General features: G+C 42.3%; 1 protein-coding gene across 4 annotated transcripts in view; it reads right to left on the reverse strand.

The window, feature by feature from the left end:
• The window catches only part of CDC27 (cell division cycle 27), a 34,976-nt gene extending 23,165 nt beyond the window's left edge, over positions 1-11,811 (reverse strand). For all 4 annotated transcript variants that reach the window (XM_063300626.1, XM_063300624.1, XM_063300625.1 and 1 more), the window contains exons 1-2: positions 11,532-11,811; positions 2,799-2,874 (exon numbers count right to left, since the gene is read on the reverse strand). In XM_063300626.1, the coding sequence (XP_063156696.1) occupies positions 2,799-2,874; positions 11,532-11,558 (103 nt within the window). In that variant the 5' untranslated portion in view covers positions 11,559-11,811. The remainder of the gene's footprint in view (positions 1-2,798; positions 2,875-11,531) is intronic.
• Positions 11,812-19,631: the final 7,820 nt, after the last annotated feature.

Genomic DNA, 19,631 nt, shown 5'->3' on the forward strand with positions numbered 1-19,631 from the left:
GAATTTTAAAGATTACATACAAAGGTGACTTCTGACTTTCAACAAGAATATACAGCAATTTCCATAATCAATCCCTTACTCTATATCAAACCAAGATCACATTATTTCTATAAATCCTTCCATTAGCACATACACAAATCACTAATACAATTGCTCCTTCCCCTTGTATAAAAATATATATATACTATATGTATGTATGTATGTATGTGTGTGTGTGTGTGTGTGTGTGTGTATATATATATATATATATATTTTAAATCAACTTCCCTCCCCCTTAAGACAACATCCATTTAATTATTTCCTTCCTACCACTATTCTATATATTTCTGTCCACTATAATAAAAATCACATTATAAAAACATATAAATTGTCTGCTTTTATAATTAATAATACTACAACAATCTTAACCTATTAAACCTAAAAACCAAAGAATTATTGTAACATCTTATAAATCGTACAAATCAATCAAATCTTTAAAAAAAAGTCCAGTAAATCTTAATCCAAGTCATTAAAAAAAATGAAACCATAATAGCCTCATTATCGATCCAGTTACACATTCTTATTTTTTTTACCCCTTTTCAAAATATACCACAGCATTTACATATCTCCCTATTACACATAAGGCATTTTTCTTACAGAAATCAAACAGCCCAAATGGCCCCCTTAAAAACTCAGACTTCTCAGCAAAAAAACTCCCATGAAACATATTCTCTCCCATAACAATCCCTCATAAAGCCATAACATTTCCCCAGAAAAACAACTCTTATCTGCAGCTTAGACTGTCGCTTTAACCCCTTCAGCAACAAAATGTAGTCTTCGCCTGGCATTACTTCAATCTCACTGACAGCAGGAATATCTCCATCTTTGCCAAAATCTTCATCTTCCTCCATAACCTCTTCAGCCAGATGACACACTTTAGAAATAATCTCTTCCCCAATGTCCCAAATATTCTGTAGAATAGCTTGACAGCACTCTGAAAAGATCTCTTTGAATATTTTCCTACACATTGGATTTGTCATTTTAAATCTTCAGTTTTCTGTTCACTTTCCCTGGGACCTGCTTGTTAGTACATTGTTTCCTGTTTCAATTTCACTCGGAAGTTTTGAATTAACTCCTATCTACACTAGTCAAGTATCTAGGGGGCACCATAATCTACTGCCTGAAACATGGAAGATTTCAAAGAGGATTTTTTCAGAGTTCCGTTGTAAGTGTAAGCAGTCCTAATCTGTTTAATGTTAAGGGCCTTTCTCCACTGTTCTTGAAGTGCTATCCACCATCTTTAAGTTGCAGAAAACTATACGAGAATGAAGTTGCCTTTTCCCACTGCCAATCCCTATCCTACAGCCTTTGTTTCAAAGTGCAGCAGTTAACTGACTTCCCACCAAGCTAATTCATGCTGCTGCTTCTTGCTGGGAAATCCTTGTAAGGTCCAGCAGCTGAAATATGTAGATTGTGTAGATTAAATATGTAGAAATATTGAGCTAATGGCTAAACAATCGAGATATTCGGCCATAGGCTTAGTTACTTTAATAACTGCTCATACATGACTTACTTTATTCATAATTTTATTCATCATTTGTACTGCATGTTTTAAAAATAATTTATTACCCCAATGTCCTATATTTTATACACTTTTATATATAACAGAGTCCCCCTGTTCGGAGGGAGATGGGCGGTGATAGAAATTTGAATAAAAAATAAAATAAAATAAATAAAAATATATTGTTTCTGTGACTTTTATGCAAAGATCTTGCATTCTGCTATGCCATACAAAATAAATAACCAAGCTAATGGGCAACAAAGTCTAACACATTTTACATACCTTGAGGCTACCTTTGGGCAATGACAGAATAAGAGGAAAAACATTAATACCAGCACAGCTAAAGATGACTTAAGTCTGTCTCATCCATGAACAGCATCATGGGTCAGGAATAACAACAACAAAAAGTGCTGCCAGGGAGTGTTTGTGCTGAGAATAGATGGAAGTGGGGAAAGGCTCCAAAAAGTGTACATTAATATTAACCAATGCCAGAAGCAAGAAGGGAAAATATTTTCTAGATATCATTTTCGAGGCCAACATCTTTACCTATGTCTATTTAGCATCATCCTTTTTATCTGTTTGCATGCTCTGTTTTTAAAATAAGTAAATATCAAATAATGTAATATAATAAAGTACCCTTCAGCATACAAAAGTACTTTATACAACTTAAAATGTTCCCCAATTTTCATGCATCTAGATTATAGAGCAGGACTTCCTTCCACCTGAGGGCTGAACTGTCAAAGCAGCCCAAATTTTGACTTTCTTTTTTTTTAATAACAAGCATTGCCTTTACCTTCAATGGACTATATACTCAGGACGCTGTCAATTAAAAATGTATTTTCAAGCTTACAAGAGGACTCCTATACCTGTCATGAGTACTGATGGCGAGCAGGAGGGGGCCTCTATCCAGGGGGGAAAACGCATGCGTAGTACTGAGGAATTAAGCCATTCAAAGAGACACAGATCAGACCCCCTTAACTTTTGGGGTTTATCTGTCTGGGTTTTTCCCACGCTTCTTCAGTTTGTTAGGATTCTGTTTTATGTAGCAGTAATAAACACTAGAGGCCTACTCCTCGTCTCAGCATGATTTCTGACTGTTAGGACAATACCACAAGTCAGCTGTATACAGATACCCTCTATACTATCTATCAGACTACACTACCATTTAGGACTTCATGGCTAATGATGAAAAAAGGCTTCAGACTATTTTAACAATTTTGCAAATAGTGCAAATCTTCATATTAGAGCAGATCCATACCTTCTGCATACAGTCTCTCTGCCAAAAACACAGCATCCCGATAAGCATAGTGGTTAAGTGCTTGCCATATAGCAGCCTATGATGAAGGGAAGGGGGAGAGAAAAGAGAAGAATAATGGTTATTTATCATTACTGGATGCAAGTAAAAGAAATAAATGAATAAATATATTTCCAAATATATTACTATGTCAACGTATTTACCTAAAATTATGTTTTAACTTGATTTTAAAACTAATTCTGTAATAATTTTTGAAATGCATGGTAACTAATAATTAACTAATTAACCAATTCTAATTTGGTTACTTTAAGCCACCTTGAAGACTGATCTGGATGATAAGCAGGTTAGAAAAAGAAAGTAAAATTAAACCATTGTCTGAAGTACAGAAAAATACCTGCCTTGTTTTCCAGGTTAAAGGATACCAACATTTCAGCCAATGAACTTAATATGAAACATAGTTGCTAAGTGGGTGAGACTAAACATAGCTAAAACCATGGACATGTTTTGATTATAGCCTTACAAATCTGGCCATATGCATGAAGCTTGAGCAAAAGCTGTCAAGATATTGTGCCTTCACTCCACTTTTCTCAGCAAGTGGGACAAAAATCCATGGCAAGTGGAAATAACTAGTACTTTATGCCATTGTACCGTGTTTTCTCTGACTCCACAAATAAAATAACAACAACAAAATAGATAAATCCTAAGATGCCTATACTTTCTGAAGCATATTTTTCTCTCAAGTGGGAAAGGGTCTTTTCCTGCATTGCTCTAAAACCACGGAATGTACTCTTGAGAAAGTGTATTTTTGCTACTTTCAGGAAAGGATTCTTTTCTCTTCAGCTGGGTCTTTTGAAGTATATTTATAAAGATTTTAATTATTTATACTAGGATTTCAATTATTTATATTTTATTTTAAACTTATATTCATCTTGAGTACAATAAAGGTAGAAAGGTGGGCTATAAATTGAATTAAACAGTCAGTGAAAATATCATATATGATTATGGAGAATTCTTCATATGTACCTGTATCTCATAAAGTTGGGACAATTTTCTGTTAATATAAACTAGGGAAAAAAAAGCTTCTCTATTAGTAGTTTGTATATCTTCCCTAAAGAAAAGAGTCACATTTCTTTCAAATATTCACTACTGATCATAGACCAGCATACAGTCAGGAAATATTACATCCATTTTAACAACAACATTGAAATGTATAAGAGATATGAGATAACTAAAAGCTAGCATTGCTAACACAATACTATAATACTAAAACCCTCTCTATAAAAATTCTTAATATTGATACTGAACCTAAGACTACCTAGTCCTTTAGACTAGGACCAAAAGGGGTCGGAGGCTCTGAAGGCCACAAAAAAGATGCCAGGACAGATAAAGATTAAAAAAATAAGAGAGATTCCCTCCTTTTATGGAGAAATCCTTAAGTTTACTCGTAACCAATACCCATACTTTTCTGTTTACAAATTTTAATTGCTGCCAGGCAAATTCTAGTGACATTGTATATAATAAATGGTTCCTTATCTGAGAGGAGAAAATCAAGAAGAAAACTTTCATTATGACCTATAACACATGTCAACAAAGGAAGAACAAAATTCTCAACTACATTAGTAGCCTTCAATTCATGTCAGCAGCATCACTTCAAACTTTAGTGTGAACTAAATGGGACAGGCTTTAAACTCCATATCATAACTACAATTAGCCTCAATAAGTCAATTTTTGCTCTAACAATCCATTTAAGAAAATCAGGAAAAATGCATTTTTTGAATATGTCTGACTTTCTAGTTGTGAAACAAAAGTTTATCAAGTTGTGGAATAGAGAGCAGCAAAAGATGCAGCACAGGCAGGTATTTCAGCTTTATTAATTCCATGTATCTTTCCCCTCTTTGGTAATAAAGGTTAATTTAACACAATACAGGTTTGGGAGTATTCTGCAAGAATTACCATATTTTGTAATCTGTATCTAAACTCCATAAAATTACACTAGCTAAAAAAAAGAGAAGGGAAGCAGGTATTTCCATGTCTTATTTTTTGTAACTGAAGTTTTAATGGTTACTAGACAACCCATGACCTGTTGGGTCATTGTTTCAGATATTTCCTTACAAGATTCCTCAATGCCTTCAACAACGGCAGAGCTCCTAATGTACTGCCTTCACTGGAAAAGTTCTTAAAAATTTAGGGAGACGTTCAGATACGTATCTGCCTTGAAAGTAGCCAATGTTGAAGTATATAGCACAGTCAAACATCAGGAGCTGATCACAGGAAATGTTGTATGACATTTTGCATTATGTCATAAAATGTTTTATGATTATTTTTATGTCATAAAATGTTTTATAAAATTTGCCAAATTTCAATTCCACGGGAGTCATGGGTCCTGGATTTTGGATGCATTCTGTAAGTTAGCCCATTTGAGGTACCTTGGTTCAAAAATTGTTGGCCCATGATGCACCTTTTCACCCAGATAAAGGTTACAAAGTACAAACAGACATGAGAGTTTTAGTAGTATATAGATAGATAAGAAACTATAATGGTGCCAAAATAACATTTGCACAATTATATTATTATGCAAATACCACAATTATGCACTTGCATTACAACATCTGAAAAAAGAACTAAATCACAGCATATGTGCAAATGATACCATCATGCACCTGTCATCATTTGCCATCCCTTGCTGCTCCTGGGGATGCCCATATTTGGGCTGACGGCTAGAAGCAAGTGGGATAGAAAAATGTTAACAAATAAATGTTGCACAAGAACTATTAATTCAATCATTGATAACCATACAGGTAGCCCTTGCTTAACAACCATTTGTTTAGTGACAGTTAGGACTTATGATGGTGCTGAAAAAACCAACTTACAACCATTCCTCACACTTACAACTGTTGCAGCGTCCCCCAAGGTCACGTGATCACGATTTGGGCGCTTGGCAAACCGGTTTGCATTTATGACCATTGCAGCGTCTCGTGGCCACATGATCGCCATTTTCAACCTTCCTGGTCAGCTTCTGGCAAGCAAAATCAATGGGGAACCGCATGATTTGCTTAACAATCACGTGGTTCACTTAACGCTCACAGTGATTCGCTTAACGACTGCTGCAAAAAAGGTCATAAAATTGGGTCAGATTCACTTAATGATGCTTCGCTTAGCAACCAAAATCCTGGTCCCAATTATGGTCGTTAAGTGAGGACTACCTGTAGTGGACATTCAGTCAAAAAATAGGGAGATTTTGATCAAGACCTGAGGACAAACAGATAGAGTCAAGTTGTCTATACATAGTCTAGCTCCCACAAAATAGGGGGAAACAGTTTGGGGAAAGCTTGTATAAACACTGTATAGTCATTCATGGTAATTTTACAATATTCCAATAATAATATTGGCCACTTTAAAATGGAGCCCTTTAACCTTCATTCTTCCTGCTAGTGTAACCAGCTAAATAAAGTAGCAATAGTTCATGTACTGTGTCACTGGAATTGAAGTCAACAACAACAAAAAATTGGTTTGTAATGAGTTCCAGCTGCCTTGGCTTGTCTTGAAGCTGCTGAGTCATATGTGGTATAGCATCTGGCTCACCTTGCTTGGGCTCCATACTAAATAAGTTTGGGTGTGGTTAGTTTTTGGATGGGAGACCTCTAGGGAATACCAGGGCTGCAAGCTAGCCTGGAAAGTTGAAAAAACACCTAAGGAAACCACTTCAGTACTTTTGCAAGAAAACAACATAGATGGATCAGCAGTTGGAGATTATGTGGAGAGAGGAAACTTTTTTTAGAAACAAATCTGAGTAAGTGGGATAAGGCACTCAGTTATTGGTCAACTTGAAAAATGGCAAGCAAGCAAGCATGGATTGTCTGACATTTCTCTGTAATCAGGTGTTGGCCAGAAAGCTCAAGCTAATAGACAAACATATAGGCATGGTATGTATTGCTACTGCTTCGTTGCTGTGGTCAAGAAAGCTGCATGGACATGTCTATGAAGTCAACAGGAGTTGAGTGTGATTCACAGACATTACCTTTATATATCAGTCTAATGACAAAGAGTAAGATGTGTACTCATGAGTATACTTTTTCCTGATAAACCAGAATCCTGGCTTGTTGTTCTACATGCAAGGAACCTCTGGAATCCTTACCTTCCAGATGGATGGCTAAGAGAAGGATATAAAGTTATGGAGTGAATTCAGGTTAAACACTGGATGTTCAACTATCTTGCATCTTAAGCAAAAATCAAACTGGGGATTTTGTATAATTTGACAAAGAACTGACAGACATGTTTCCAAATGTGATCTATCACAGAGGGGGAAAAAGGGAGGGAAGAGAGGGTATAACTGAACTATTAGCAGAAATGGAGAAGACAAACCCAGGTAAAAAGATGGAGTTATATCTCTGTCCAGGGAAATTACACTCCTATGTAACAAAGTACCAGAACTCTTTGTTACAAGCATCAATAGGTAAAGACACCTGTGAGTTGTGCTTGACTCCTGGTAACTATATGGACACACCTACACAGTTTTTGTGACAGCAGTATGGAAGTGGTTTGCCATTGCCTTCTTCCTGGATATTTTTTGGTTTCCCATCCAAAAACAATTTTGCTAATATTTTGTTCACTGCTCCACAAGCCTAGTATCTAGACACAGTACCCTGAAATTCAGCCCACAGACAATAACAGTGAAAATAATGACTGAGTTTGAAAACACACATAAAGGCTCTAAAACTAATAGAGGGTACCTGACTCATCGACAGAGGGGAAAAGCTATTACCTAGTCCTACTTTATTGCAGAAAGTTCATCACGTCTTTCTATACTGTGACTGCACTTATAATTTAAGTCCACGTCTACTGGAATATCACGTAAGTTTGATACAGAAAAATACGTATTACCATTTATTCTAAATACCCAGAGGAAAAATTGTGTTAGGATGTGGCCCACTCATTTCAAGAGAGATTATATACAAAATTATACAAACAAGGACAACATTAAAGAAAGCTACACATTTTAAGTACAGTGCACCTGAAATCACAATACGAAAAATGCTTATAATTGTTAAAACAAAAACAAAAACATACAATGGATGATTTGGCTGACATTTCTCCTTTTAACCTGGAAGGAAGGTGCATGCCCAGGCAGATAAATCTACAGCATGTTATATGGACCAGAATAAGGATAAAAGAAATTTACAATATTTACGTCAAACAAAAAAATCCCAACTGAGATGAGGCATAAACCTATAAATGTTTATAGCTTCCCTTTCCACTTCAGAAAAGGAAGCATTTTAAGTAGCACATATAGCAAGCCAGGGAAATAATACTTTTATAACTTTCCAAAATAAATATTACTGTTCATAAAAATGTTAAATTCACAATTAAAGAGACAAAAAAAATATAGAACCATGACTTTAATAAGGAGAATCCTACATACCAGAAAAATTAAAAAATGATCAGAAAAGGAATAGTTTCAATAGTAAAGAACTGATTAATTATAAATTCCAAGATACTGAATCACATTAATTGGATTTGCTAAACTCATTTGCCAGTAAGCTAAGCCATAGCAAACTGTATTTTAACCTGGTGTGTTCACTGTAAACTATCTCAAATACCAGGCAAATTCGTAAGAGTGGAAGAAGCCCTTTAGAAACTATGATCCTAAACTTTAAAGGGCCTTAAAGGTAAAGACTAGCATCCTGAACTTTGGCAGTAGTGATTTTACAACAAAAAGCAGGCTAGAACATTCTTAGCGGAACCAGGATTTTTATATACATTAATTATCATGCATTTTATTATATGTTAGAGGTGTAGCAGTAGTTTAATTATTGTTAGCATACTGACCTTAGTAATGTCTGGTGTTGGGACAAGTAGCAAAACGTTCTTCAACTCTAAGAGACTTTTACTACTCTTTTTCAATAATGATACCCAGGTCCCTTAACCAGTAACTTATGTATGATTGTCAAATACAGTCATGTATAATTCACTTTGCTATAAAATTCCAGTAAGGTAGACATGGAGACTGGAAATATTTTGGAAGAACATCCAAATATCCAACATATTTTGGAAGAACATCTTGCTTTTCCTACCATAGTACAAAATATGAAAGTTAGATTTTCTAGAGAGAACTCCCCAAAATTGGGATTGAAGATTAGCTAATATAAATTAGGATTATCAGTCTAGGAACTGATTCACTACCACAGACTCAACCATCTCTCTCAAGGACAAAATATGAGCTATTGTCCAATCTGATGAGATCTAGTTCCTTCAGCAGAGAGCTATTACTATTTTTCAACCAAATAGAATAAACAATAACCACCTCTATTAACTGGGCCAGTTCTCAGTGGTTATTTTAATTAATCAAGAAGGACAAGGTTCAAGTCCACAACTGCCCAGCTTCATACCTCCAAGAAAGATGTTCACATTTTCAGTCAGGATTGAAAACAATCCACAACAATGGAACAAGTAATTGCCAGAAATACATTAATTGGTTCCTTCAAGGTAGATTCCAAGCCAGTATTGATACAAGCAGCTTATCCGCATATGTCTTGCAAACTAGTTACGAAAAGTTATAAAGATATTCCTGCAAAACTTTAGGGGCCTGAAAGTTAGACATATTTCAATACTATTAAAATTTCATAGAACAACTCAGTGAAAATTTAACAGTGGTGGAAAACAGTTACATGGCATTAAAAAAAAACCCAATGTATTTGTCATGCAACAATAAAGTGGTTAGTTTTAAAGATTCCATAAGCTTCTTAGCTGTTTTTGATGCAATAGATTAACATAGCCACACACTGGAAACAGTGAGGGAAATGTAAAATTTCTTCGCCATTATCCGTAACATGGAGTAATTCTTAAAATTATTTCTAGCACACACTGCTTAGGTTCAGTCAGGTTCATCTCCGGTTTTTCTCCACTGTCATTAGAGTTGCCTTCTCCTTTGTTTCACTGCCCTCAATTTCCTAGAGATCATATGATCTGATTCTATGATCTGAAAATGGACACTTGGAAATGATTGTGTTAATTGCTTGAGTCATTACTTACTGCAGTTGCCAACCAGGACTAAAGATGCAGTGGCCACCAAATGACTGAGTACTAAAGCTCTTACATGGTGCCTACAATTCTCTGTCAACAGAAAAAGAGATCCACTCAGCAGAAAGGTATGATTTGAACTGCTGGCACTGGCATTACATATCAACAGATAGTCTTTTTGTTTGCAATTTTTAAGAAGCTTTAACCTTGCCTTTGAGAAAAAGATGACAATGAACTCCAAACAAATGAAAAAGAGTGAACAGTCAGTAAGCACAGTGGAGAAAATAAACAGTAATTTATAGAACACAAATCCATGATATTATAAAATACATGGGATGGCAACAGGCTAGAAACCAGGAGACTGTGAGTTCTAGTTCCACCTCAGGCATGAAAGCCAGCTGGGTGACCTTGGGCCAGTCACTTTCGCTCAGCCCAACTCACCTCAGAGTTGTTGTTGTTGTGGGGAAATGAGGAGGAGGAAGGAATATTAGGTATGTTCCTCACCTTGAGTTATTTATAAAAATAATAAAGGTGGGATAGAAAATAAATAAATAAATAAATAAATATTTGGGGAACTGCAAATAAAAATATCATGGTTTGAAAAGAATATGGGTGAAGAACACAGAAAACTGCACCGCTGTACTAAAGAAATCAAAAGCAATGTAGACTAAAAGCTGAGATATTGCAATTGTCTGGTCTGTTAGGTCCTTAGAAACATAAAATGTGTATGGCACTTACTAAATCTTACAAAGCTCTTCAGTTCTATGCAGGGATGGCACTTGAAGAACTCATACTGATTTGAATAATGATCCAGCCCTAGCCACAATCTTCTTTCTGCAGCAAGGCAGAAGTTGAAAATATGGGGCCCTCCTCAGCTGGAGCCACAAATATACTGGAGAGTCGGAAGGACTGTATTTGTAGAGAGGGCCTTCCCAGAAAAAAGGGAAGAACTAGATAGCATATAATATCTTGAGGTGGCAGAATGGAGGAAACAAGACAAAATCAGAATATATAAGCAGGCAAATCAAGTCTAAGTCCTTCATGGAAAAGGAGAAGCTCATAGGAATTGTGATGATTAAAGAATATCCAGTGCTGCTAAACAAGCATATACCTATTCAGTACCATGGACTGGATTGGTTTGTGTGCGTGTGTGTGTAAGGGAGTAACAAAAGGAAAGCCTTTGCTGGGAGATATGGGACAAGGATTTAAGAGGCTGAGGGAGGATTCATGTAGGGAAGAGCCTTACAAACTGCAGGTGTGTGAAAGAGGTCAAAAAGCAAAATGTAATCCTAGGGGGGCCAAGAGCTGTTTGAGAGTTGAGTGAACGTGTTTAAATTGGCCCGGGGACAGGGGGGAGGGAGAATTAAGAACACGAAATGCAAAAGGCGATTTTTAAAAACGATACATCGTTCCTTCCAGAGAAGGAGAGAAGTGAACTGATTTAGTGGTGCAGGGAGAGTCGAAGTGCGAACGCGACATTCACAAAGGCAGTAACATAAACTAAGAAAGTGAGATTACAGAAGGAGATTCTCTTGCACCGCCATCCTCCATCCCCCATTCCCTGTACGGAGTAAAGGGAGTTTGTAAAGGAGACGTATCTTGTCAGGGGAAATAGAAGAGGAGCAGGAGCGCTTCTTTCTCATGAGGCTCCCCTCCTCTTTCCCCTACCTTAGTTTCTCCCCCTCCCCAGTACAGGCCTTTCGCCACCGGTGTCCGTACCTGGACGGGTTCCTGCAGCACCGTCATCCTGCCCCGGCTCCCCCCTCAGGGACAGGACCCGGATGAGAGAGGTGGGGGGAGGGCGCCCCCTTCTCTCTTTTCTCTCCCCCCTCCTCCTGCTCCTCCTGATAGACTCAGACACCACCTCAGGGGATGGCGCGGCGGCGACCCGGATCCCGTCTCATTTAAACTGGCAGCGACCGTTAACCGGGCCGTGAAGGAGGTAAGGGAAAGGAAAGGAAGGCCCCGGCCCGTCAGGAGCCGAGTCTTGCCGAGCGGTCGGCGGAAAGTGACGAAAAGACCCGACGTCAAGACCTCTTCCGCTGCTCCTTCCCGAGAGGAGACGGAAAGGACGCGAACGAACTCGAAGGCCAGGCTTCTTCGTTCTTGACGGAAAGAGCCGAAAGAAGGCGAAAGCGCGCCGGGCTTTGACGGCTCGCTTAACCTAAGTCACCCAGCGTCGTCCCGTCTCCGCTTTCTCGTGACGGAAAGAGCCGAAGTGATCCGGAAAACCATATGGAGGCGAAAGACATTGCGTCTCCATCTTATGTGTCCTGCATGTATATAACTTGTGGAAATTATAACATGTTGGGGGAGAGAGGAATATCAGAAATCGACTGAGGAGGTTTGTCTCTTATTTCGGAAACGGACGAACGGTAGCCGGAAACAGCCAAGCTGCTGCGGGGATTTTCGAGAAGTTTTTGCGTCTCGCGTTGAGCGAAATGCTATATTTGTAAAAGGTTATTGAAAATCTCTAGTTTAGGATACTATACAAGTATTTATACGCCGGTGAGGCGGGAGTGTCGAAAGAGTATTCTGCACAACCTCAGGAACTTTCCTGCGAGAAACCGGCTTGGCTGCTACTGAACCATTACTGCGGGAAAAGTATCATATAAGTTAAAGAACACCTTGTTTTTTATCCATTAAAGTTTAATAAATGCAGGCAGGCCGAAACTATGGCAACCAGAATTGAATGGGGAGACTCAGATTAAATTGGCCCAGTTTTACCTCAGGTCCCTCAGGAGATAAACAGAGAAGCATGATCAAGTTTTAACATCATGTTTGTTTATTTAAAGGATTTATAGAGCCACCCATCTCATAGTGGTGATTCTGGACAATGTACAAAGATCACAACAGTTCAAGCTCACAATGCCCTGATTAAACAATAACCCCCAAAACACTACATCACTAACACCAACAGAGCTCACCTAACTGCCGGACTCAAAAGCCTGGAGCAGTGTTTCTCAACCTTGGCAACTTTAAGATGTGTGGACTTCAACTCCCAGAATTCCCAGTGGTTGAGGAATTCTGAGAGTTGAAGTCCACACATCTTAAAGTTGCCAAGGTTGAGAAACACTGGCTTGGAGGAACGGCCAGGGTTTCAGAGCCTTAGGAAAGGTTAACAGGGTCAGGGCCATCCAGATGGGGGGATACTGTTCCACAGGACAGGCACAGCCACAGAGAAGTCAGGTCTCCAGAGTCCAACAAGATGGCATTATTTAATGGAGGGGTCCCAGAGTAATCCTACAGTAATCCAAGTGGGAGGTGACTAAAGCACAAATCACCATGAGGAATGGGCACAATTGGCTTACAAGATGAACCCATGCAAAGACCCCCCCCAGCCTTGGCTGCCACCTGCCCTTCAGGCAGGAGCTGTGAATCGAAGGGGACCCCCAAATTGTGCACCAGCTCTGAGTAGGGAAGTACATCCCAGAAGCATTAAAGATGGAAAATCTCCAGAACCAGGGGGTGTTAAAGCCCATAGCCACTCAGACTTGCCAGGGTTGAGCCAAAGCTTGTTCAGCCCAGGGCAGAGATGTACAGCTGGGTATCACCAGCATAATGAGGATATTGCTGTGGATGGTACTGCACCCTTGTCAACAGATGACTTCCCCCAGCAGTTTCATGTAGACGTTAAATCAAAGTGGGGGGAGAGTAGAACCCTGAGGCATCCCACAAAGCAGTGGCCTCAGCATCTCCTTTGCTGCTCCATTTCCAAGTTGAGTTAATTGCTTTGTTTTTAATTTGTGGTAAACTGATTGGAATTGCTTACATCAATCCATAAGATATCATGTGTTTGTTTGTTAAATTTGTATCCCACCATCTTTATGAGCTCAAGGTGGCATACATAACACACCTTTCTCCTGTTTTCCCTCACAACACAATCCTGTAAACTAGGTTTGATGGAGAGAATTTTTGGCCCAGTTGCCCAGAGAACTTCTGTGACTTCTCAGTTCTAGTCCAACATCTTAACCACTAAAACTGTGCTTTATTGGCAATAAGGATACACACAAACAGACACGTGTGTGTGTCTGTATTTTTTTTTCTTCCTAGAATTTTTCTGCAGGTGCAGGGTCTGCTTTTTTCAGATCAACTGAATGTTGATCTGTTGGTTGTGACAGGAATTAACTGACCTGCTTGTCACCGAGCCTGATGTCATGGGCTGAGAGAGAGTGACTGCCCCGAAGTCACCCAGCCAGCTTTCATGTCTAAGGCACGACTAGAACTCACAGTTTCCTGGTTTCTAGCCTGGTGCCTTAACCACTACGAAACTGGCTCTCATACATTTAAAACCAAGAGGGTGGTAAGAACCAATCCTAATGTTTTTTTTTTAACTGTTTGTAACTAAGGTAGCAGTTTTAAACATGCATGTTAGTTCCACAAACAGTATGAATGGTTCTAAGTCAGAGGTGGGGATTGTTTCTTCCTCTAGATGTTGCTGAACCACATCTTCCAATTCTCCCACTTACATGGTCAATGGTTAAAGAATGTTGGGAAATGTATTTTAACAACAGCAAGAAAGGGGCAGTTTCCTCCAAACTACTATTAGATCCAGATGTGAGGGGCTGGTAGTGATTCCACTCTGAATATGTTCAGAAATGTCACATGTTCCAGGACTGAACACATTCAGTGACAAAATCCTGCTGCACCTTGATGATAGGGTGTCTTCATTGGGAATATGTCAGATTGTTCATGCAAATGAATAACCTGTTGATCTAAGGAAATGATTAGCTATATCAGGCATCAGTGCTTATTCTCTGTGTTGCCCATTTAATAATTAATAGTCCTGCCTTAGGCACAGAAGCCAGCTGGGTGACTTTGGGCTGGTCACTCTCTCTTAGTCCTAGGCAAACCACTTCTGAAAATGTTGCTAAGAACACTGCATGGGCTTGTCCATGTAGTCACCAGGTGTCAGAAGCCATTATTGGACAGCTAGGACCACTGAATGGAGCAGAGCTTAACACAGCAGAGAAGCTGCGCACTGAAAAAGAATATTATCTTAAATAGCTTTAATGAGCACATCAGAGAAACACAGGTTATTGATCTTACACACTCAGCCCTCCCAAGCATAAAGAATCACTCATTTAAACAAAGTAGCTTTAAAAGTAAAAAGAGTCTTACTGATTTTATTCTTGGTTCAGTTACATCCATTTTTGGTAGAAAAATTAAGATTCTTTGTTTCTTCTGTTCCCTAAACTTAATGACTTCTTATCTCTCATAGCTGCAAAGAGCTGCATGCAGAAAATGGGAAAAATCCTTCTTCAAGGCCCAAGCATGTGGCCGTAATGGAGAGAGAGCAGCATGCATGCTGCCTTCTCAGTCGGTGGAAGAAGGAGGAAGAGAGAGAGAGAGAGAGGAAGTGGGAGTGGCAACAAACAGATTCCTTGCACATAGAGTCTGCTAAAATGAGGCATGCTGATTTGTTAACATCTCCAACAGTGTCAATACTAACTTGAAGGCATATTCACCAAAAAAAATATTGTAGGGTTTTTTAAAAATGTTTTAATGAAACAAGGCTTAAGCCACTTCCAGAAAAACTGGAACTGTAGCTCTGTGGTAAAATGTTTGGCTGAAAATCAATTCCATGATTATCGATAAGCAATAATTCAAAATGTGAACATTATGTACCCTATGTAACTTGGGGTCCTAGACTCTGTTAAATCACGCTGTCTATCATTGTGGACTGCTTCTTGGGGGTGGGATGGCAAAGGAAGTGTTATCTGTAGGGTTAAGCTGTGTAGCTGTTCCTAAATATATCTTGCCTATCAGTAAATGTTACAGAATATCCTAAAATTCCTAATTATCTCTCCTTCTGAGAGAGCCAATCTTAAACCTAAGTCTTTATAATAAGCATAAAGGGTAAAGGTTTCCCTCGACGTAAAGTCCAGTCATGTCCGACTCTAGGGGGCGGTGCTCATCTCCGTTTCTAAGACTTGGAGCCAGCGTTGTCATAGACACTTCCGGGTCATGTGGCCAGCATGACAACACGGAATGCCGTTACCTTCCCGCCGAAGCGGTACCTATTGATCTACTCACATTTGCATGTTTTCGAACTGCTAGGTGAGCAGGAGCTGGGACGAGCAACGGGAGCTCACCCCGCCACGCGGTTTCGAACCGCCGACCTTCCGATTGGCAGCTCAGCGGTTTAACCCGCAGCGCCACCGCGTCCCTATAATAAGCATAGAAGGTATCAAAATAAAATTGATGGGAAAGTAATGATTTCTGAATATGCCTGGACATATTTGACTTATTTAAGAAAGCTAAGCAATTAAGCAATTGTGTAGCATAGTTTTGGTAAAAAGCTTGGGAGTGAGAAGAATGCACTTGTTACAATCTACAATGTTCAGAGCCAGCTTGCATGAAAAATGAGAAACGAATATTGGAAATCTATTTAAGTGAGATAGTTGGTCTATTGTTGCGGTATTGTCAGCACAGCCTAGCTATGGCTCTCTGGAGTTTTTTGAGAAGGATTTTCAGGGCTTGAAAATCCTTCTCAAAACCCTGGAGAGCCACTGTGTCATGCGCTGCCTACCTCTGAATAACATTCAGACGCTGGTTTGCAAAGCAGGTTCTGGTTTATTTCAGGTTAGGTACAACGTTGGTAGAAAAAAGCTGAGAGTGACAGGAGCGCGCCGGTGCGGGGTTTAAATACCCCGCGCCGGTCAGCGCCCCCTCGCTCACGGTCACGTCACCCCCCTTTGTCCCATGCGTTGCCCTGCCATTGGTTGAGGGTTTCCAGGATCGCCCATCCTCAGGTTTCCATTCTTCTGCTGATTGCTTTCAGCTGGGCGATCCCCGTTGTATTGTCGCTGATGGCTTGGGTGGCTCCGTGATTAGTTTAGCTATTGTTTGTTAGCCGTTAGTCGTTGTGGGTTGATGGCTACTTAACTTGTGCCCCTTCACTTATTTCCTTGTCATTGTCATGAGTGCCATTGCGCTGATGACTTTAGCTCAACGGCACTCATGACATACTGCCCCCTTTCCGAATAGTGTTCTCCCTCGGGTTTCTGGGTTTTCCCCGTGGAGCTGTCAAAACGCCACATTTTTTTTTTTTTTTTTTTTTCAAAGTTCCCGCCGGAGTAGTTGTCGCCCCTCCCTTTGCTCCTCCCTCTACCACGTGCCTTCCCAGGGTGTGTCCATGGTGCGCATGCTCGGGTTCTGACCTGGCGTGCGCATGCTCCAACCACACCCTGTTTGTTTGGCTCAGTTCGGCGAGGCGAGAGGCGTGGCTGGTCGGGTGCTGCTCAGCTCCAGGTAGGGCCCTTCTTTTCTTATTTAGAGTGCGTCGCCTTTGTTGTGTCTCCTGGGCGTTGCCCCCAGGTTGCCCTGTTGACTTGCTTGCCACTCCCCCGCGCCCGGGGGGCGGGGGGAGGGTGCTGGCGATCGTTTGTCACCACCCCGTGGGCCCGGGGCGGGGGGAGTGAGTCCCGGGGGGGGGAAGGTCCACCCAAGTCGCGGGCTTGGGGGGGGCCCTTTCCCTTGGGGCACGGGAGGCGGGGGGGGGCCTGCGGGGGGGGGGTTGGATTTGCTGACCTTGGTTGCGGTTTGTCGGGGTATGCCCGGTGAAATGCTCTGGTCAGGTCAGGCGCGTTAACATTGTGCGCCGCCACCCATTCCGGGTGGGGGAAGTGTTTCCACCTGACCAGATAGTGTAGAGTTCCTCGTTGCTTGCGGGAGTCGAGGATGTCCCTGATCTCGAAGTGGTGTTGCCCGTCGATCATTAGCGGTGCGGGCTGTGGCGTGCTTGGGTGCCATCGGGAGGTGGTTGCCGGTTTTAGGAGGCTGGTATGGAACACCGGGTGGAGTCTCCGGAGGTTGTGTGGCAGGTCCAGGCGTATTGCTACCGGGTTCACTATTTGCGTGACTCGGAACGGCCCGATGTACTTAGGCCCCAGTTTTTTCGAGGGTTGGGTTGACTTTAGGAACTTGGTGGAGAGATAGGCCATATCTCCCGCCTGGAACGGCGGTTGTTGGCGCCGGTGCTTGTCGGCCTGCTCTTTGTAAGCAGCCTGTGCCTCCTTTAGCGCCGCCGTGATTACTGGCCATGCTTCCGCGATCTTCCGTCCCCAGTCGCTGGCGTCCACCTGGGGTTCCGGGGGTTGAGGTAGCTCCGGTATGGGGACAAAGTCGCGCCCCGAGACTACTTCGAACGGGGTTTTCCCCGTGCTCGTGTGGACGGCGTTGTTGTATGCGACTTCGGCGAACGGGAGCAGTTCAGCCCAGTCGTCTTGGTGGTAGTTCGTATATGATCGTATAAATTGCTCTAAGGTGGCATTAAGAACCTCAGTGGCTCCGTCCGTCTGCGGATGCCAAGCCGTAGATAGGGCCTGTTGGGTCCCCGTCAGCTTCAGGAAGGCCCGCCAGAATTTGGAGGTGAACTGTGTGCCCCTGTCGGTCACCACACGTGCGGGACATCCGTGTAGCCTGTACACGTGGATGAGGAAGAGTTTGGCTAGTTGTTGTGAGGATGGGACCGACGTGCAGGGGATGAAGTGGGCCTGCTTTGAGAAGTAGTCCTTCACCACCCAAATGGCCGTTTTCTTCTGGCTGGGTGGGAGGTCCACTATAAAATCCATAGAGATTTCCTCCCATGGGCGGGAGGGTTCTGCCACTCGTTGCAATAGCCCCGCGGGTTTGCCTGGTGCCCGTTTGGCCCTAGCGCACGTTGGGCAGGACGCCACGTAGGTTTTTACGTCTCGCCTGAGCGCGGGCCACCAGAATTGGCGCCGTGTTAGGTGTAGGGTCTTGAGGAACCCAAAGTGTCCCGCTTGCTTGGCGTCGTGTGACCTATGCAAGATCGCCTGGCGTTGCGAGTCCGGGACGTAGATTCTGCCTTCCCCCCATGCCAGGTCTTGCGCCATCGTTACCTTGTCGGGGTTTGCCAGGAACCAGGGGTCGGTTTTGAGGGCGGCGGCGAGGTCCGTGCGCATTCCCCCTGGTAGTTGCGGTTGGCTTCTTTCCGTCGCCGGTTGTCCCGCCGTCGGCTGCGCCGTAGCGTCGAGTTGCCTCCGTGCGCCGCTTCGGGTGGTCACGGCCATTCCCAGTTGCGAGGCGGATAGGACCGTCCCAATGGTGTCTGGGGCGGGCTCTTCGTCTTGGGGCAGCCGGGAGAGGGCGTCGGCCAGGAAGTTCTTCTTGCCCGGCATGAACTTCAGCTGGAAATCAAAGCGGCTGAAGAATTGGGCCCATCGGACCTGTTTTGGGCTAAGGCGTCTAGGCGTTCGTAGGGCCTCGAGGTTCCGGTGGTCCGTCCAGACCTCGAATGGTTGGGTGGCTCCCTCGAGTAGGTGACGCCATGTCTCTAGTGCCGATTTCACCGCGAAGGCTTCTTTCTCCCAGACGTGCCATCGCCTCTCTGTCTCGGAGAACTTCCTTGACAGGTAGGCGCATGGTTTCAGGAGCCCCGTGGAGTCTTTTTGTAGCAGGATGGCTCCCAGGGAGAAGTCTGAGGCGTCGGCTTGGACCACAAACGGCCGTTCTGGGTCCGGGTGTGCGAGGATTGGCTCCGTCGTGAACAGCGCTTTCAGCTTGTCGAATGCGGTCTGGCACGCGGGAGTCCAATTCAGCACTGTGCCTGGGTTCTTGGCGCGTCGGGTGTCCCCCACCCCTTTGGTTTTGAGGAGGTCCGTTAAGGGGAGGGCTATCTCAGCGAACCCCCGGGCGAAGGACCTGTAGAAATTCGCGAATCCCAGGAAGCTCTGTAGTTGCCGTCTGTTGCGGGGCCGCTCCCAGTTTAGCACCGCTTCGACTTTTGCGGGGTCCATTTCGATGCCGTCCCCGGAGATTCGATACCCCAAATAGTCTAGGCGCTCTTTGTGA

The sequence above is a fragment of the Candoia aspera genome, chromosome 4 (genome assembly GCF_035149785.1).
Source record: "Candoia aspera isolate rCanAsp1 chromosome 4, rCanAsp1.hap2, whole genome shotgun sequence".
Classification (NCBI taxonomy): domain Eukaryota; kingdom Metazoa; phylum Chordata; class Lepidosauria; order Squamata; family Boidae; genus Candoia; species Candoia aspera.